The sequence below is a fragment of the Bos indicus x Bos taurus genome, chromosome X (genome assembly GCF_003369695.1).
Source record: "Bos indicus x Bos taurus breed Angus x Brahman F1 hybrid chromosome X, Bos_hybrid_MaternalHap_v2.0, whole genome shotgun sequence".
Lineage (NCBI taxonomy): Eukaryota > Metazoa > Chordata > Mammalia > Artiodactyla > Bovidae > Bos > Bos indicus x Bos taurus.
Genome location: NC_040105.1, coordinates 89,033,365 through 89,055,777, shown reverse-complemented (window position 1 = coordinate 89,055,777; position 22,413 = coordinate 89,033,365). Strand labels below are relative to the sequence as shown.

General features: G+C 34.8%; 1 protein-coding gene across 4 annotated transcripts in view; it reads right to left on the bottom strand.

Annotated features, from left to right (window-relative positions):
* Positions 1-22,413, bottom strand: part of RBM41 (RNA binding motif protein 41) — a 75,601-nt gene that overhangs the window by 4,399 nt on the left and 48,789 nt on the right. For 3 of the 4 annotated variants that reach the window (XM_027533332.1, XM_027533334.1, XM_027533335.1), the window contains 2 exons: positions 5,316-5,463; positions 2,464-2,828 (listed from right to left, as the gene is read on the bottom strand). In XM_027533332.1, the coding sequence (XP_027389133.1) occupies positions 2,662-2,828; positions 5,316-5,463 (315 nt within the window). In that variant the 3' untranslated portion in view covers positions 2,464-2,661. Of the gene's footprint in view, positions 1-2,463; positions 2,829-5,315; positions 5,464-22,413 lie in introns of those variants that run through there. The other variant, XM_027533333.1, reaches the window with a different exon arrangement.

Here is a 22,413-nt window from a genome sequence, read left to right as displayed (position 1 = left end):
GCCACCTCATGCAAAGAGTTGACCCATTGGAAAAGACTCTGATGCTGGGAGGGATTGGGGGCAAGAGGAGAAGGGGACGACAGAAGATGAGATGGCTGGATGGCATCACTGACTCGATGGATATGAATCTCAGTGAACTCCAGGTGTTGGTGATGGACAGGGAGGCCTGGCGTGCTGCGATTCATGGGGTCGCAAAGAGTTGGACACGACTGAGCGACTGATCTGATCTGAATAGTATAGCCACTCCAGCTTTCTAATACTTGCCATTTGCCTGATATTTATATCCTTTAACCTTCAATCTGTATCTTTGAATCTAAAGTGTGACTACAATAAATAGCATAGAGGTAAGTCTTGTTTGTTTTCCCATTTGATGATCTCTGCCTTTTGACTAGATTGTTTAATCCATTCATACTTATGTCTCAAGTTTTTATTTCTCCATTCCTCTTTTTACTTTCTTTTGCATTAGACATTTTCTAATAAGACATTTAAGTGTATTTAATATTTTTACTAAATATTTTTAGCTATTTTGTTAGTGGTTGCTCTAGGGTTTACCATACACGTCTTAACTGGCTTCAGCTATATACTAACTAAATTCCAATGAGATATAAAAACCTTATTCCTATGTAAACCTATTCCTTTTCTTATTTTTGTGATATTATTGTTAGTAGTGTTATCTCTACATGTTATAAACCCAGTAATATGTCATTATAATTATTACTTAGTATAATTTTATGTCTTTTAAAGAAGCTGACAGAAGAAAGAGCAAGTATATTATTTATAGCTTTTTTATATTAACCTTCTTATTTCCTATTTCTTGTTACTTTCATTTGTTCCTATGGATTTGAGTTATCACCTGGAGTCATTAATTCAATACAGCTTTGTTTCTACCTTTGTCTTGCTATTGGTAAATATATTAGTTTTATATGTAATAGATCCAATAATGCAATTACATATATATTGCTTGATAAAATAGCTTCTAAAATCAATTAAGAAAGAAAAATGTATTTTGACTATCTAATTACACAATTACCTTTACCAGTGCTAATTTTTTGTATGTGTAGATTCAAATTACTGTCTGAGGTCACCTGCTTTCTACCTGAAGAACTTCTTTTGATATTTCCTGCTAGTCAGGTCTGACAGCAACATTTTCTCCCAGTTTTTAACTGTGTGGGAGTGTCTTCATTTCATCTTCATTCTTGATAAACAGTTTTATTGAATAGGGAATCTATGTTGACAGTTCTTTTTCATTTCAACACTGAGTAAAATTTCCCACTACCACCTCCTTTGTTTCTGATGAGAACTTATCTGTTATTGAAGTTTCCTTGTAAATGATGCTTCATCTATCTCATTTTGCTTTCAAAAGTTTCATCTTTGGGTTTTAGCATTCTTATTGTGGTGTGTTTGTGGATTTCTTGTTTATTTTACTTGGGATTCATTGAGATCTCTTGGATGTGTAGATAGTTTCTTATCAAATTTGGGGTGTTTACAGCCATTATGTATTGGAATATCTTTTTCTGCTCCTTTCTTTCTCTGACATTCCCATTATAAGTACATTAGAGTGCTTAATGGTTGTATACCCTCTTATGTTTTCATTCTTTTTTCTTTCTGATCTTCATCCTGGATACGATCAAATTTAATTATCACAATCCAATGAAGTAATATTACTATCCTCATTTTTACAGATGAAAAAAATTGAGGCTCAGATTTAATGACTTGCCAAAGTCATAGAGTGGTTAAATATGGCTGTGGAGTTCAAACAGTTCTGATTCCAAAGTTTATACTACTTCCTCCATATCATGTCATTTTTCTATTCTCCAGCAACTATAAACAAACAACTGGGGGACTTGGGGCTGGCTGCCTCTCTTCTAGAAAGCTCTTTCTTTCTACCCTCCTTTGGTATTCTTTGCTAGTATGTTCCTATTCTAAAATTCATATATTTAATTCCTAACATGTACTGACAATGATTCAATGCTTATTGCTTTGAATTCAATCATTATTCAATGGTAGATAGTGTAAATAATTGTGAGAACATTAATGTTTTGATCTAAATTCTTTCATTAGAAAAAATGAACAGCTTTTTGAAGATACTGATAACTTAATAGGGAGTGTGCATTAAATATTTTCTGACTAACCTATGAAAACTACCTACTGTTACTGCTGAAGGTCTAATTCAACAGCATTTGCTGATGTTTAGGCCCCTGGTCACTTATTTACTAGGTGAATAAAATTAGGGACAAGTGGGCTCCAGATATAAATATTTCAATATTTACTTAGTTTTTTTAGTTTTATATATATATATATATATATAGGAGGCAGTCTTAGAAAGAATGTCATCTCTAGGGACAAATATATAAGACCTCATATAAATTACAATGATTTAAAAAATCCTTGGAAGAAATCTACTGTAATTTATCCTGAGAAAATGATACTCTTTATAACCAACCCTCTATACTCATTATATTGTCTATCCTAGATAATCTTTGATTATAGAAAGTGTATTTTGCCAATTCTTTCCAAAAGCTGAAAGGGATTGTCTTAATTTTGCTTTCTTTCCCTCAGTTTCTCTTCTTCAATTCCAAACAAACTGCTCTCTATACACAAAACCTAGATCCTAAATTCTGATGTAAAAAGACCTCCTGGGACTCACACTTTTTGTATCTTCTAACTGCCACTGATTTCAGTAGTATTATCTGTAGTAGATGATATTAGAGAAGCAGCCTGGAGATCTGGCCGTTGCTTTTTGTTCTTTCCAAATTCTATCACCAATATTTTCCCACGTAGCTTATATCCATTTACTAGACGCAATGCTTGCCATGCTATTTCTGTATCTAAAAGAGAAAGAAAAAACACCAGTTTATGTATGGCTTAATAATTCAATTTTATTCCAAGTCTAGTTTATGTTGTTTTGCCTTGGAGTACAATGTAGGCCATAAGGTCATGTAGTTATTTGAGTTTATTGTGTTTTCCACAATCCCAAATTTGTATAACTCAGCAAGATTAAATAGCTAAGAATAATTACAATAGAATCTTTAAAAGGATGCTTGAGTATCTCCTAATTCAAGGATATAGGTAAAACAAAACAAAACAAAACAAGGACACAGACAGTGTGCTAAAGAGGGCTAAGCTACATCTAATAATACACAAACCTGTATCTTAGATAACACATTATAGGTGCTAAGAGAATGAAATAATTTTCAAAATAGAAAACACAAAAAGAAGTTATTATGGTACTGGGGACATTTTCCTATTAATACTTTTCCTTTTGATTAGAGAGTGGTTGTCAGAGCCCTCACTTGGATAAGTTTAAGAATCCCTGTAGGCATATGGAAGCTTGAGGTGTAAGAGTATATAGGGTATAGCAGGAGGATTTAATTTATGGGTCTCAGAGTCTAGATGTGGGAAATTAGGAAGGAATGGACTTATCGCCCAGAGTCTGTCAGATCCTAAGTAGACAAGCAATGGTTTTAGATTGAACCAATTTATGTCTTATATGTATGCTCTACAAACTTTCAAATGTATTCATAACTAGTAAAACAGCTATTTATTTAAAAGTACTTAGTGTATAAAGCCTTTTTATTATATATTTTTTCAACTAATGGATCATATTAGGTGGGGGGGGTACATGAAATAATATTTTAAGTTTAAAAGGGTTCTTACACTTGAAAAGACTGAAAATCACTAGAGCTGAGGATACAAAAACGTTCAATGAGATAGGAAAGATGGTACAATGCTGTATAAGAAGACTGTAGGGGAATTTGGCATTGCTCATGTGCAAAAGCACTTGCCTTTAAATACATTACTATGCAGTATATAAATTATGATAGTTTAGGGATAATAAAAGGCACAGTTCCTACCTAGCCTCCACCAAAAAAGAAAGATAGTCTGGTCTGTCATAGAAACTGGAATTCCTATAGAGATACAACTTGTTTAATTACACTTTGTTTTATTATGCTTTGCAGATAATGTGTTCTTTCCAAATTGAAGGGTTTTAGCAACCCTGAACTGTTAGATGATAGTATTTTTTACTAAGAAAGTATTTTTAAATCAAGATATGTACATTGTTTTTTTGGACTAAATACTACTGCTCACTTAATATACTACAGTATAGTATAAACACAAGGCTGCTCAGGTGGCTCAGAGGTAAAGAATCTGCCTGCAGGAGATCCAGGAGACGTGGGTTTGATCCCTGCATTGGGAAGATCCCATGGAGGAGGAAGTGGCAACCCATTCCAGTATTCTTGCCTGGAAAATTCCATGGAGAGAGGAGCCTGGTGGGCTACAGTCCATGGGGTCACAAAGAGTCAGACACAACTGAGTGACAGTGCATGCATGCATGCACCCTTTCTTCCAGTCTATGGTGATAATCTGCCTCCGATAGTGTAAATATAACTTTTATATGTACCGCTACTGCTAAGTCACTTCAGTTGTGTCCAACTCTGTGCGACCCCATAGATGGCAGCCCACCAGGCTCCCCCATCCCTGGGATTCTCCAGGCAAGAATACTGGAGTGGGTTGCCATTTCCTTCTCCAATGCATGAAAGTGAAAAGTAAAAGTGAAGTCACTCAGTCGTATCCGACTCTTCGAGACCCCATGGACTTCAGCCTACCAGGCTCCTCCGTCCATGGGATTTTCCAGGCAAGAGTACTGGAGTGGGGTGCCATTGCCTTCTCCATTATATGTACTAGGAAAACAAAAAATTCATGCAACTCACTTTATTGAGATAATTCACCTTATTGCAGTGGTCTGGAATTGAATCTGCCGTATCCCTGAGACATGCCTGTATTATTCTTCCTTATGGTTTAGGATACTGAAGTCATGTATTAGGATGCAAACAACAGTTAAACAATATATCACCCACTAGTTAATTATGAATTACTAATTAATTAGCATAATATAGCATAATATCACAATAGCTTGCAGTCTTACTCCTAAAGGAATAAGGCATAATGCAACTATAAGTGTTCTGATAAGAATACCAATATATTAATAATCGATGTAATTATAACTTGGACTAGAAATATTACTTTCAGCAGAGGGAAAGTAAATTTTGATACAGTGAGTAGGAAGTGCCAAGTTGGGGAAAAGAGAGAACAATGGTGTAAGGTGGTGGTGCACTGTCAAAGAAGGAGAGGAAACACAGAAGGGAGAATAGAAAAAAAAAAAAAAAAGAACATGTTTTCCTAAGTTCTCTTTCCTTCCTCTGATATGCTTCTTTTGTGGGCTATATTTAAATTAGAGAGGGCATATGTAGTTGCTAATGAATTTATTAGTGACTCAGCCATAACTGAGTAATTATCCAGATGAAGCTACTTACTGGGAAAAGTGATAAAAGCCTGCCCCCTCATTCGTCCAGTCATCATTCGGAATTGAATTGGAGGTCCTTTCTTTTCCTGGAACCGAGCGAATAATGAGACAAGATCTCTTTCAGTCACCCGAGGGCTAAGGTTCTTCAGGTATAACACCTAATACAAACCAAGGATCAACAGAAATATCACATTAGGGAGATAAGGAAACTATTTCATTGTGGAAGGACTTAGTTTCAGATAAAGGTGGCGGATTGAATACATGCATCTAATTTCAATCCCTCCAAAAACCTTTAAAACTATAGGGACTTTTTAAAAAAGTAAGGAAGAACAAGGAAATGAGGCAATAGCAACAATATTCTGGAAGCTGTAAAATAACTGAACAAGCATACTCGAGAAAGCTGAATCTTAAATCAGCAGTGGGGGAAACCAAGAACTAACCCAATCTACATCTAAGAATCCTGAAACATTTTAGGAACTGATATATTCTAGTGTCTCTGGAAATGTATATAAAGAGCTGGAGTTAAGATAAAGTGGTTATGTTAAAAGTTCTTTAAAAGATTAGATTATATCTTTAAACACCCTCCCCTACAAAATGCTACTGGGTAAAGACCACTCCCAATCCTGCTGTATACTGAAGGTTCATTCTCTGAACATGGGGAATGTTAGACACCATTGAGGATGTGAATACTGTTCCTGAAAACTAGGCTTTAAGAGAAATGATGCATTCTGAATGATGAGGATATCCAAAACATTTTCCTTCATTTGGCTCCTACAATGCTGGTGGTACCCTCCCCAAGTGAGAGTTCTGAAGTCTTTTCTGGGAAATCTAATCAGCCCCAAGAGGAAAGGTCTAAAAATGCTGATTTAGAATGGGGAATTTCTCCAACAAATGAATGAGCCAGATGACTTTAAGTGAAACTTAAATTCAATAAGGATCACTCATTTGATCAGAGCTTCCAATCCGTTTTTGGCTCCTACTCATAAATATGAGCAGAAATTATCAGGCATCTGAAAAAAGCAACTAATGTGAAAAAGACAGAACAAAAAATAAATAAAAGCAAGTGGGAGAAAACAGAAACTATGCAAGGAGAAAAAAAAAATAACTTCAAAGAGCCATCACTAATATCCTCAGAGAAAGAAGAGAAAATATTTCGTCTATTAGGAATGAAATGCTTTTTTAAAAAGAAACATTCAAGAAAATAAACAAAAAGAGCTCTTAAATGTGATGGAACTTTAGTTCTCATTGGCTTAAAATAGATTATTACAAGGTGTTTTAAGTAAGTACCTTTGTAATCATAGTTAAAATACCTATAGAAGGCACACAAAATGAGAAAGGAAAAAGGCAATTCACTACCAAAAAATTAGCAACAAGCGCTATAAAACAGAAAACCACTAATAAATGGCAATAGTAAATCCTCTCTATCAATAATTACTTTACATATAAATGGATTAAACTCCCTAGTCAAAGACATAGAGTGGTTAAACAAACACAAAACAAAATGTGACTAAGTGCTGTCTACAAGAAACTCACTTTAGATTTAAGGCCATACACAGGCTGGAAAAGAAAGGATAAAAAGAGAAATTCCACGCAAATTGCAACCAAAAAAGAATAAGGTTGGCCATGTTTAATCAAGATAAAATAGACTTAAAGTCAAAAACTTTCAAAAGAGATGAAAAAGGACATTATATAATGATAAAAGGGTAGACATAATGACTATAAATATATATGCACACAACATCAGAGCACTTAAATATATGAGCAAACATTGAGAAAACTGAAGGGGGGTATAAGCAGCAACACAATACTACTAGGAGATTTCAATACCTCACTTTCAGTAGCAAAAGAAAAACTAGAAAATTCACAAATATGTGGAAACTAAACAACATAATCTAGAAAAACCAATGGGTCAAAGAAGAAATCAAAAGGTAAATTAGAAAATACCTCGATACAAAGGAATATGAAACCACAACATACCAAAATTTATGGAATGCAACTAGGTCAATACTAAAAAGGAAGTTTATAGCATTAAATGCCTACATTAAACAAGGGGAAAGCTCTCATACTACTTTGCATTTCAAGGAGCTAGAAAAAAAAAACAAACTAAGCTCAAAGTTATTGGACAGAAATAATAAAGTTTACACAGAAATAATTGACATAGAGATTAGGAAAATAATAGAAAAAATCAACCAAACTAAGAGCTGTTTTTTAAAAAGATCAACAAAATTGACTACTTTTAGCTAGGCTAAGAAAAAAGAGAAGACTCAAATAAAATTCAGAGTGAAAGAGGAGACTTTATAACTGATGCCACAGAAATAAAAAAGGATTATGAGAGACTACTCTGACAATTATATGCCAACAAATTGGATAATCTAGAGAAAATGATAAATTCCTAGGAACATAAACCTACCAAGATGAAATCATGAAGAAACAGAAAATCTGAATAGACTTATAACTAGCAATAAAATTATTCAGTAATTAAAAATCTCCCAACAAAGAAAAGCCCAAGACCAGATGGCTTCACAGGTGAATTCTACCAAATATTTAAAGAATTAATACCAATCCTCCTAAAATTCTTCCAAAAACTTGAAGAGGCAGGAACACTTCCAAACTAATTTTATCAGGGCAGCATTAACATCACCCAAAACAGAAAAAGATATTATAAGAAATGAAAACTAAAGGCTAATATCCGTGATGAATACACATGTAAAAATTCTTAACAGAAAAGTAGTAAACTGAATTTAAAAGCATATTAAAAGGATCATGGCCAAATGTGATTTATCCCTGGGTGAAAGGATGGTTCAACATATGAAAATCAATCAATATCATATAGCACATTAATAGAATGAAGGATAAAAATCACAAATCATTTCAATAGACATCAATGGACAGATCTTCCAGACAGAAAATCAGTAAGGCAACAGAGATACTAAATGACACAATAGAACAGCTAGACTTAATTGTTATTTTCAGGACATTAAATTAAAAATAAACCCAGAATACACATCCTTTTCAAGTGCACATAAAACATTCTCTATGATAGACCACAAACTAGGACACAAAATAGGCCTCAAGAAATTTAAGAGGCCAGGGATTATTTCAAGCATCTTTTTGACTACAATAGCATGAAACTAGAAATCAGCCACAGAAAGAGAAATTAGGAAAAAAGATAACATAGAAACATAACAACATGCTACTAAAGAAACTAATAGGTTAACAGTGTAATCAAAGAGAAAATTAAAAAATATCTTGAGACAAATGACAATGAAAACTCAACCAGTTGCAGAAAAGGTAGTCCAAAGAGGGAACTTCATAGTGATAAACGTTTTCCTCAAAAAAACAAAACAAAACAAGAAAAATATCAAATAAACAACCTAAACTACCACCTAAAAGAATTAGAAAAAGAACAATCTAAAGTCAACAGAAGGAAGTAAATAATAAAAATCAGGGAGGAAATTAATAAAATAAAGATAAAAATAGAAAAAAATGAATGAAAACAAGAACTGAAAAGGTAAACAAAATTGACAAACCTCTGGCCATGCTCAGTAAGAGAGAAGGCCCCAATTAAATAAGGAGAAATAACAACTGATATTGCAGAAATGAAAAAAAAAAAAAACACAAGAATACTATGAACAATTATTTGCTAACAAACTGGACAACCTAGAAGAAATGGATAAGTTTCTAGAAACATACAGCCCACCAAAACTGAATCAAAAATAGATAGTTTGAACACATCAATCACTACAAGTGAAATAGAATCTGTAATTAAAAAACAACAACAACAAAAAACCTCCCTGCAAACAGAAGTTCAGGACTGGATGTCTTCACTGGGGAATTCTACCAAACATACAAAGAAGAACTTATATTGATTCTTCTCAAACTCTTCCAAAAGATTGAAGAGGAAGGAATACTACCAAAGTCATTCTATGAAGCCACTATTACTCTGATACCAAATCTAGACAAAAACACTACCAAAAAAGAAAATTACATTCATCTTTGATGAATACTTCCTGGTGGCTTCCCTGGTGGCTCAGACGGTAAACCGTCTGTCTACAGTGCAGGAGACCCAGGTTCGATCCCTGGGTTGGGAAGATCCCCTGGAGAAGGAAATGGCAATCCACTCCAGGACTATTGCCTGGAAAATCCCATGGACAGAGGAGCCTGGTAGGCTACAGCCCATGGGGTCACAAAGAGCTGGACATGACTGAATGACTTCACTTTCTTTCTTTCACTTTCATGAATACAGATGCAAAAAATCCTCAACCAAATATTAGCAAAACAAATCCAACAACACATAAAAAAAGATCATACACCATGATCAAGTAGGATTTATCCCAGGGTCATAAGGATGGTTCAACATATGTAAATCATTCAGTGTGATACATCACATCAACATAAGAAAAGATAAAACTCACATAATCATCTCAATATACACAGAAAAGCATTTGATAAAATTCAGCATCCATTCATGATAAAAAACTCTTTATCAAAGTGGGTCTAGAGAGAACATATCTCAACATAATACAGTAAGTTACCTACATAATCTGTTCCAAGAGCACAATTATAAATTCAATTTGTTCATAAGTCCAACAAAGTTATCCCAGGTACCCAGCTTAACACAACTGGCTATATAGTACTGTATTGTAATAGGTTTACAATACTTTTCACACAAAAAATACATAAAAAACAAGCAGAAAAAATAAAGAAGATATCTTTAATATTATAATACAGTACCTTGAAAAGTACAGTAGTACAGTACAACAGCTGGCATATAGGGGCTGGCATTGAGTGAACAGGCAAGAAGAGTTACTGACTAGAGGAGGGAGAGGAGCTAGGAGATGGCAGAGCTGAAGGATCATCAGAAATAGGAGATGGAGGGCAGGTTACAATTTCACTCCCACCTGACATTGATGATACACACTTTCACATCTTTGAGAGTTTGCAACTTGAAGGTTTGCATGTAGGGGACTTACTGTAAAAGCTATTTATGACAAACCCCCAGCCATTGCTCAATAGTGAAAAGCTGAAAGCCTTCCTATTAAAATCTGGAGCAAGACAATGATGCCCACTATTACCATTTCTATTCAACATAGTATTCTAGCCATAGCAATAAAACAAGAAAAATAAAAGGTATCCAAAAATGGAACAGAAGAGGTAAATTTGCCATTATATACAGATGACATTATACTATATATAGAAAACCCTAAAGACTTCACCCTTATAGCAGACAGTAAAGCAGAACTAAAGAGCCTCTTGATGAAAGTGAAAGAGGAGAGTGAAAAAGTTGCCTTAAAGCTCAACATTCAGAAAACTAAGATCATGGCATCCGGTCCCATCACTTCATGGCAAATAGATGGGGAAACAGTGGAAACAGTGGCTGACTTTATTTTTCTGGGCTCAAAAATCACTGCAGATGGTGATTGCAGCCATGAAATTGAAAGAAACTTACTCCTTGGAAGGAAAGTTATGACCAACCTAGACAGCATATTAAAAAGCAGAGATATTACTTTGCCAACAAAGGTCCGTCTAGTCAAGGCTATGGTTTTTCCAGTGGTCATGTATGGATTTGAGAGTTGGACTACAAAGAAAACTGAGCGCTGAAGAATTGATGCTTTTGAACTGTGGTGTTGGAGAAGACCCTTGAGAGTCCCTTGGACTGCAATGAGATCCAACCAGTCCATCCTAAAGGAGATCAGTCATGGGTGTTCATTGGTAGGACTGATGTTGAAGCTGAAACTCCAATACTTAGGCCACCTGATGAGAAGAGCTGACTCATTTGAAAACGACAGAGGATGAGATGGTTGGATGGCATCATTGACTCAATGGACATGGGTTTGGGTGAACTCTGGGAGCTGGTGATGGACAGGGAGGCCTGGCGTACTGTGGTTCATGGGGTTGCAAAGAGTCGGAAACAACTGAGTGACTGAACTGAACTGAACTGAAAGACTCCACACAAAATCTCCTAAGCAAATTCAGCAAATTAGCAGGATATAAGAACCGATAAGCAAATTCAGCAAAGTAGCAGGATACAAGATTAACTTACAGAAACCTGTTCCTTTCTTTACAATAAACATATCAGAAAGGGAAAATAGAAAAAAAAAAATCCTTTTAAGACTGCATAAAAATCAAATACTTTGGAATAAAATTTGACCAAGGAAATGAAAGACTTATATGCTGAAAACTGTAAGCACTGATAAAAGAAGATGATTTTAAGAAATGGGAAGATACACAATATTCTTGGATTGGAAAAATTAATATGGTTAAAATGGCCATACTACCCAAAGCAATCTACAGGTTTAATGCATCCCTATCAAATTACCCATGACGTTTTTCACAGACTAGAACAAATAAGTCTAATACTTATGATGAACCAAAAAAGACCCAGAATTGGCAAAATAATCCTGAAGATAAAGAACAAAGCAGAAGGCATAACTCTCCAAGACTTCAGACAATTACAAAGCTACAGTAATCAAAAGAGTGGTACTGGCACAAAAACATACATATAGATCAACAGAATAGAATAGAGAGTCCAGAAATAAACCCACACACCTATAGTCAATTAATCTTCAATAAAGGAGGCAAGCTATACAATGGAGAAAAGACAGTCTCTTCAGCAAGTGGTGTTGGGAAAGTTGGACAGCCACATATAAATCAATAAAGTTAGAACACCCCCTCACACCATACACACAAAAAACTCAAAATGGCTTTAAGATTTACATATAAGACAGGACACCATAAAACTCCTAGAAGAGAACATAGGCAAACATTCTCTGGCATAAAATGTGCCAATGTTTTCTTAGGTCAGTCTCTGAAGGCAATAGAAATACAAGCAAAAATAAACAAATGGAACCTAATCAAACTTATAAGCTTTTGTACAGCAAGGGAAACCATAAACAAAACTAAAAGACAACCTACATACTGGGAGAAAATATTTGCAAAAGATGTGACCGACAAAGGGTTAATTTTAAAAATATACATACAGCTCATAAAACTCAATAACAAAAAAACAAACAACCTAATCAAAAAGTGGGCAGAAGATCTAAGTAAAGAAGATCTTCACCAAAGAAGACATATGGATAGCCAATGAGCACATGAAAAGATGTTCAACACTGCTAATTAAAGAAATGCAAATCAAAACTACAATATGGTATTATGTCACTGGTCAGGATGACCTTCAACAAAAAGTCTACAAATAATAAATGCTGGAGTATGTAGAGAAAAGAAAATCCTCTTACACTGTTGGTGGGAATGTAAATTGGTGTATATGAAGAACACTACAGAGGTTCCTTAAAAAACTAAAAGTAGAGTTGCCATATGATCCAGCAATCCCACTCTTGGGCATATATCTGGAAAAAACTAATTCAAAAAGATACATGCACCTCAATGCTCATAGTAGTACTATATATAATAGCCAAGATATGGAAGCAAACTAAATATCCATCAACAGATGAATGGGAAGAAGATGTGGTATATATTAATATATACAATGGAATACTATGCTATGCTAAGTCACTTCAGTCATGTCCGACTCTGTGCGACCCCATAGACGGCAGCCCATCAGGCTCCCCCATCCCTGGGATTCTCCAGGCAAGAACACTGGAGTGGGCTGCCATTTCCTTCTCCAATGCATGAAAGTGAAAAGTGAAGTAAAGTCGCTCAGTCGTGTCCGACTCTTAGTGACCCCATGGATTGCAGCCTAACAGGCTCCTCCGAATGGAATACTACTCAGCCATAAAAAATGAGATAATACCATTTGTGGCAACATGGATGGAACAAGAGATTGTCATAGCAGGTGAAGTAGGTCAGATAGAGAAAGAAAAATATCATATGATATCACTTACATGTGGAATCTAAAATATGATACAAATCACAAAACAAAAATAGACTCACAGACATAGAAAACAAACTTATGGTTATCAAAGAGGAAAGGCAGGGAGGAAGGATAAACTAGGAGTTTGGGATTAGCAGGTAGAAACTACTATATATAAAAAAGATAAACAACAAGACCCTACTATACAGCACAGGAAACTATATTTGATATCTTGCAACAAACTATAATGGAAAATAATCTAAAAATTATATATATATATAATATAAATATAAAAGTTGTTTTATATATATATAAAACTGAATCACTTTGCTGTACACCAGAAACTAACACAACATTGTAAATTAACTATATTTTAGTAAAAAAAAATATAAAAAGAAATTAATAAAGAGAAATAAATGGAAAGACATCCCATACTCAAGGACTGGAAATATTAATACTGTCAAAATGTGATACTAATCAAAGCAATCTACAGATTCAATGCAATTCTTATCAAAATACCAATGATGGTTTTTATGTAAATAAAAAATATCCTAAAATTCATATGAGCCACAAGAGACCATGAATAGACAAAGCAATCTTGAGGAAGAAGAACAAAGTAGTATGTGTTATATATCCTGATTTCAAACTACAGTAATCAAAACAGTAAGGTACTGGCATTAAAAAGTACATATTGACCAATGAACTGGAATAGAGGGCCTAGAAATTAACCACACATTTATGGTAAGCTGGTCTTAGACAAGGAGGGCAAAAATACACATGGGGAAAAAACAATCTCTTTAATAAATGGTGTTTGGAAAACTGGATATCCAGGACAAAAAATGAAATTAGATGCTTCTCTTATACCATACACAAAACCCAACTCAAAATATTAAATACTTAAAAATAAGATGTGACACTCTAAAACTCCTAGAAGCAAACAGAAAAATCTTCTTGACCATTGGCCTTGGCAATAATTTAGATATGATATCAAAAGCACAGTGAACAAAAGCAAACACAGACAAGTGTCATTAACTCAAACCCATATTCGTAGCAAAGAAAACAATCAGTAAAGTTAAAAGGTGACCTACAAAATGGAGAAAGTATTTTCAAATCATATATCTAATAAAGGGTTAACATCTAATCCGTGTCTCTTCTGCATTTGCAGGCAGGTTCTTTACCAATAGCACCACGTGGGAAGCCCAAAATATATAAGGGACTCCTAAAACTCAAAAGCAAAAAAAAGAAGATGTGCTGGTGAGGAGGTGGAGAAATTTTATCCCTTATGCACTGTTGGTGGGAATGTTCAAGCTGTTACAACCACAATGGAAAACAGTTGGAAGATCATTAAAAAATGTAAACTAGAACTCATATAATCCAGCAATCCCACTTTTGGCTATATATCTAAAAGGACTGGAATAAGAATCTGGAAGAAAAATCTGCATTCCCATATTCACCGTAGCATTGTTCACAAAAGCAAAGACATGGGAACATCTAAATGTCCATTGAGAGATGAAGGGATAAAGGAAATACGGTGTATAAATACAAAAGGATATTATCTAGCCTTAAAAATGAAAAAATCTTGTCATTTGCTGCAACGTAGGTGAACTTGGAAGACCTGCTAAGTGAAATCAACCAGAAACAGAAGAAAAAATACTACATGATCCTACTTATATCAGGAATCTAAAGTAGTCAAACTCATAGAAGCAGAGAGGAGAATCATGCTTATCAGGGGCTAGGAAGAGGGGTAACTGAGGAAGTGTTCATCAAAGGGTATATAGTTTTACATATGCAACATGAATAAATCCTATAGATCTATCATATAGCATAGCATAGATAGTTAACAATACTGTATTTGATAATTAAAATTTTGTTAAAAGGATAGATCTTATGTTAAATGTTCTTATCAAAAGAAAAACTGGAGGGAGGAAATTTCTGGAGGTGACGGTCAAGTTTAGGGCATTGTATTGGTGATTGTGTATATGTACCTTCAAACCCAACAAAATGCATACATTAAATATGCTCAGCTTTTTTATAATGTCAAACATACTTCAATTAAAAAGAAAAAACTTAACCAAGGAAGTGAAGGACTTATATACTGAAAACCACAACACACTGCTCAAAGAGATTAAAGACAACACAAATAAATGAAAAGATGTCTCATGTTCATGGACTGGAAGAATAAATTGTTGAATATACATACTATACAAATTAGTTTACAGATTTAATGTAATTCCTATAAAAATCCCAATGACATTTTTTGTAGAAGTACAAAAACAACCCTAAGATTCATAAGGAATGAGATGGGAACCCTAAATAGCCAAGCAATCTTGAGAAAAAAGAACAAAACTGGGGAGGCCTCACATTTCTTAATTTCAAAATATGTTACAAATCTACAGTGATCAAAACAGTATGATACTGGCATAAAGATAGACATGTAGACTAATAGAAGAGAATATAAAGCCCAGAAATAAATTCACACGTATACAGTCAACTGATTAATGGCAGGTGGGTGGGGCAAGAATACACAATGGGGAAAGGATAGTCCCTTTGACCAATAGTGTTGGGAAAAGTTGATATCCACATGCAAAAGTATAAAACTGGCCTCATTTATATCATCACAAAAATCAGCTCAAATTAGATTAAAGATTTAAACATAAGGCCTGAAACTCTAAAACTTCTAGAAGATCGCATAGGGGGAAAACCTCATGATACTGGCCTTGGCAATGATTTCTTAGATATTACAGCAGAAGCACAGGTAACAAAAGCAAAGGTAAAGTGGGATTATATCACTAAAACACTTCTGCACAGCAAAGGAAAACAATCTAAAGTGAAAAGGCAACCTACAGAATGGGAGAAAATATTTGGAAACCATATATCTGATTAGAGGTTAGTATCGAAAATATATAATTAACTACAAAAACTCCATAGCAAAAAGACAAATAAACTGAAAAAATGGGGACATGACATAAATAGGCATTTCTTCAAAGAACACACACATAAAATAAGTGTTGATGAGGATGTAGAGAAATTGAATCTTTGTGCACTTTTGGTAGGAATGGAAAATGGTGCAGCTGCTATACAGAACAGTATGGAGGTTCCTCAAAGAATTAAAAATAGAACTACCATATGATTTAAGAATCCCACTTCCAGTTATTTATCCACAATAATTACAATCAGAATTTTGAAAATCTGAACTCACGTGTTTATTGCAGCACTGTTCACAATAGCCAAGAGGTGGAAGCAACCTAAATGTCCATCACAGATGAATGAATTAAAACAACAACATCAAATGTGGCATATACATACAATGGAATATGATTTGGCTAGAAAAAAGGAAGGAAATCTTGTAATATGCTATGACGTAGATGAGCTTTGAGGGCACTATGCTGAAATAAGCCAGTCACAGAAGAAAAAGTACTGCATAATTTTACTTTATATGGTATCTATTGTAGTTAAACTCACTGAAACAGAAAATAGAATAGTAGTTGCCAGAACTTGAGAGGATGAGGAAATGGCGAGTTGCTGTTCAGTGGGTATAAAGTTTAGTCATGCAAGATGAAAAAGTTCTAGAGATATGCTGTAAAAAACATTATGCCTATAGTTTACATACTATAATATACACTCGAAATACTGTTAAAGGTAGATCTCAGGTTACATGTATTTTACTACACTGGAGGAGAAAGAGACGCATAAGTTACTTATTTTATAACTTAAAAAAACTTGAGAAAAAATTCAGATAGGAGCAGCAAAAGCAAAGAGCTAGAAAACAGAACCAACTTAAATGACTTATCCACTGAAACGTATGAGTAAATATGTTGAACACTGCAATAAGCAGTAGACTATGTCTCAAACCCTTTACAAGCTGGATATTCACATATTTAGCATTTAACTATACTCTTAAAGGCAAGGGCATAGAATAACTGACTTGTGGTTCACTTAAGTAATTTCAGGTGATCTAGTTTTGGCTCTGAAATACTCATTATAAAAGCATCATTAAATTAAATAACCATAGAAAGGAAGAGGTATGTGAAACATTGCAAGTTTCTCACCAAGTAGGAAAGATCCATACTGAAATTATTGCCTTTGACATGAACATTTTTAAAAAATCAAGAGGACATCTGGTCAAGATGGCTTGGTCACTTCTTGCATAGATGCATCTTCTCTGCTCCAAAAATATACATATAAGCATGCATATATACATACAATATACATGGTTATGTATGTATGTATGTATCTACAACATACATACATATTCATATATACAAAGATACGCACAAAGACAAAACTAGGCTCAAAAACAAGATAAATATTTCTGTGAAAGGGAAAAACAGAAACTTCAAGTGATAATAGAGGATGAAACTCTTCCTGGTATTCCTCTGCAATTATTGTTTTATATTTTTTTAACTTTATATAAATGGTGTTATACTGCATGCATTCTTCTGCATCTACCTGTTTAAATTTTTAAAAAATAGACTTTATTTTTAAAAGTTTTAGACTTATAGAAAAATTGAGGGGATAGTACAAAGAATTCCCATACACCCCACACCCAGTTTCTCTTATAATTAACATCTTACATTATTACAGTACATTTCTTAAAATAAATAAATCAATATTAGTGTATTATTATTAACTAAAGTCCTGTTTGGGACTCTCTGTGCTTCCTGGATTTGACTGACTATTTCCTTTCTCATATTAGGGAGTTTTTGACTATAATCTCTCCAAATATTTTATCAGACTCTTTCTTTTTCTTCTTCTGGGACCTCTATAATTCAAATGTTGCTGCATTTAATGTTGTCCCAGACTTCTCTGAGACTGTCTTCAATTCTTTTCATTCTTTTTTCTTTATTCTGTTCCTTGGTAATTATTTCTACCATTCTATCTTCCAGCTCACTTATTTGATCTTCCTCTATCTGCTATTGATTCCTTCTAGTGTATTTTTAATTTCAGTTATTGTATTGTTTATCATTGTTTGTTCTTTAATTCTTCTAGGTCCTTGTTAAATATTTCTTGTACTTTCTCCATTCTATTTCCAATATTTTGGATCACCTTTACTATCATTATTCTAAATTCTTTTTCAGGTAGATTGCCTATTTACTCTTCATTTATTTGGTCTTGTGGGTTTTTACCTTGCTCCTTTGTCTGCAACATATTTCTCTGTCTCCTCATTTTGTTTAACTTACTGTGTTTGGGGTCTCCTTTCCACAGGCTGCAGGGTCATATTTCCTCTTGCTTCTGGTGTCTGCCCCAAGTGGGTGAGGTTGGTCCAGTGGTTTGGGTAGGCTTTCTGGTGGTGGTAGGGAACTGGTGCCTTTGTTCTGGTGGGTGAAGGTTGGATCTTGTCCCTCTGGTGGGCAGGGCCATGTCAGGTGGTGTGCTTTAGGGTGTCTATGAGCTTAGTATGACTTTAGGCAGCCTGTCTGATAATGGGTTCCTATCCTGCTAGTTGTTTGATGCTGAACATCACTCATTATTAGAGACATGCAAATCAAAACTACAGTGATATATCACCTCACACTGATCAGAATGATCATCAAAAAAATCTACAAACAATAAATGCTGGAGAGGGTGTGGAGAAAAGGGAACCCTCTTGCACTGTTGGTAGGAATGTAAATTGATACAAACACTACGGAGAACAGTATGGAGGTTCCCTAAACAACAGAAAACAGAACTACCATATGATCCAGCAATCCCACTACTGGGCATATACCCTGAGAAAACTATAATGCAAAAAGACACATGTACCCTCAATGTTCACTGCAGCACTATTTACAATAGCCAGGACATGAAGGCAACCTAAATGCCCATTGACAGATAAATGGATACAAATGTGGTACTTAGCGATAAAAAGGAATGAAACTGGGTCATTTGTAGTGATGTGGATGGACCTAGAGGCTGTGATATAGAGTAAGTCAGAAAGAGAAAAACAAATACTGTATATTAATGTATATGTATGGAATCTAGAAAGATGGTACAGATGAGCTGATTTGCAGGGCAGGAATAGAGATACAGATGTAGAGAATGGACATGTGGACACAGCAGAGGAAGGGGAAGGTAAGATGAATTGGGAGAGTTGGATTGACATATATACACTGCTGCTGCTGCTGCTGCTGTTAAGTCGCCTCAGTCGTGCCCGACTCTGTGCGACCCCATAGACGGCAGTCCACCAGGCTCCCCCATCCCTGGGATTCTCCAGGCAAGAACACTGGAGTTGGTTGCCCTTTCCTTCTCCAATGTATCAAAGTGAAAAGTGAAAGTGAAGTAGCTCAGTCGTGTCCGACTCTTAGTGACCTCATGGACTGTAGCCCTCCAGGCTCCTCCAGCCATGGGATTTTCCAGGCAAGAGTACTGGAGTGGGTTGCCATTATATACACTACCAGATAGCTAGTGGGAAGCTGCTGTATAACACAGGAAGCTCAGCCAGTGTTCTGTGATGACCTAGAAGGGTGGGATGGGGTTTGGGGTAGGAGGGAAGCTCAACAGGAATAGGATATATACGTACTTACAGATGATTCATGTTGTATAGCAGAAACCAACACAACATTGTAAAGCAATTATACTCCAAAAAAAACAAAAACAAAACCCAAAAAACACAAAACAATAAAGTCCATTTAGATTTAGATTTCCTTAGTTTTCCTCTAACATCCTTTTTGTGTTCCAGGACTCCATCCAGGATATCATAGTACATTTAGTTTTCCTATGTCTTTAGCCTCCTCTTTGCTATGGCAGTTTCTCAAACTTTTCTTGTTTTTAATGATCTTGGCATTTTTGAGGAGTACTGGTCAGATATTTTATAGGATGTTCTACTACTAGAATTTTTCTGCTGTTTTCTCATGGTTATATTGTGGTTATGGATTACTAGAAGGAAGATTATAGAGAAAAAGAAGCAACTCTGATCACATTATATCAAGCATACATACTATCAACATGATTTATGACTGACTTTTGCTTTGATTGCCTGACTGAGGCAATGTTTGTTAGGTTTCTACACTGTAACATGATTTTTTTTTTCCTGTATTTCCATACTGCACTCTTTGGAAAGAAGTCACTAAGAGTAGCTCAAAATTAAGTGGTTGGGAGTTATGCTTCCTTTCCTTGAGGCAGAGAATCTGCTAGTACATAAACTATTTTTTAATTAATTAGTTTTAATTGGAGGGTAATTACAATTTTGTGGTGGTTTTTGACATACATTGACATGAATCAGCCACTGGTGTACATGTGTCCATCCATCCCGAGCCCTCCTCCTCTCTCCTACCTCCCTCCCCATCCCATCCCTCTGGGTTGTCCCAGTGCATCGGCTTTGAATGCCCTGCTTCATGCATCAAACTTGGACTGGTGATCCAACTTGGTGATCAAACTTGGATCTGATTCACATATGGTAATATACATGTTTCAATGCTAGTCTCTCAAATCATCTCACCCTCGCCTTCTCCCATAGAGTCCAAAAGTCTGTTCTTTATATCTCTGTCTCTTTTGCTCTCTTGCACATAGGGTTATTGTTACCATCTTTCTAAATTCTATATATGTTAATATACTGTATTGGTGCTTTTCTTTCACTTTGTATAATAGGCTCCAGTTTCATCTACATTATTAGAACTGAGTAAAATGCATTCTTTTTAATAGCTCAGTAATATTCCATTGCGTATATATACCACAACTTTCTTATTCATTCATCTGCCAATGGACATCTAGGTTGCTTCCAATTCTTCTTCATGTGATATTTGTCTCCTCTCCCTCATTTATTGATTCACTCAATGATTTTATTATCAGTATTGACTCACAGATATTCTATACTTTGGGTTATAATCCAATATTAATTTACTCAGTTTGTTGTACAAATTGTTCTATCTTTAGTTATTGGAAACTCTCAGTTGGCTCCTGTGTGCCTTTGACATATCCCCAACAATATTTTTACATTATTTTGAGCACCTGCTTACTTTCTTGCACTACAAGATGTTCAGCATCTTTTCTCCCATTCCTTCATTGAGGTTGTGTTATATATTTGTAATAGTTAAATTCTCATCACAGTCTGCATTCTTTCCAGGGGTTACTCAATCTCCTAAATGATTTTTTAAAAAATATTTATATTAAGGGTCCTTCTTTATGCTGTACAGTTTCATGGACTTTGACAAATGCATTCCTCACATCCACTATTATACTATCATACAGAAAACTTATACTGCCCTAAAAATCCTCTGTGTTCACCCATTCCTCTCTTCTCCACTCCTCCTGAAGTCCTGACAACCATTGTTTACTGTTCCTACAGTCTTGTGTTTTTCAGAATGTCATATAATTGAAATCATACAATATGTAGTCTTTTCAAACTGGCTTCCTTCACTTATTAATAAGCATTTATAGTCCCTCTGTCTTTTTGTGACTTGGCAGATTATTTCTTTTTATTGCTGAATTATATCCCATTGTATAGATGTAGCACAGATGAATGTATCCACTCATCTACTTAAGGACACCTTGATTGCTTCCAGTTTCTGGTAATTATGAATAAAACTGCTGTTAACAGTCACATGCTGGTTTTTGTATGAAAGTTTTTAAATCAATTGAGTAAATAACTAGGAACTTCATTACTGGATTGTATGGCAAAGCATGTTTAACTTGGTAAGATACTGCCAAACTATCTTCCAAAGAGGTTGTGCCATTTTGCATAAGAGCAATGGATAAAAGTTCCTGTTGTTTAGCATCCTCAATAGTATTTGGTATTGTCAATTTTAGCCATTCTGCATCTCATTATTATTCTATTTTGCAATTTCCAGGTGACAAATGATGATGAGCTTCTTTTCATATGCCTATTTGACACGTATATAACTTCTCTGGCGAGGTGTCTGTTCCTTTGCTCATTTATAAATTGGGTAGTTTGTTTTACTACTGGTGAGTGTTAGGAGTTCTTTGTTGTATTTTGGATATAAATACTTTATGAGACATGTGTTTTGAAATATTTTCTTCCAGTCTGTGGCTTGTCTTTTGATTCTCTTAAAACCATCTTTCATATAGCAAAGTTTATAATTTTAATAAAGTAGGATTTATCAATTTTTTTGTTTCATAAATCATCCTTTTGGTGTTATACCTATAAATACATCACCAAACACAATGTCACTTAAATTTTCTGTTTTCTTCTAGAAGATTCATAATATTATGTTTTACATTTAAAGCTATAATCTAGTCTGAGTTAATTTTTTGAAGAATGTAAAATCTGTGTCTAGATTCTTTTTTTGCATGTGGATATCCAGTTGTTCTAACAAAATTTGTTGAAACGATTATCCTTTCTCCATTTAGTTGCCTTTGCTCC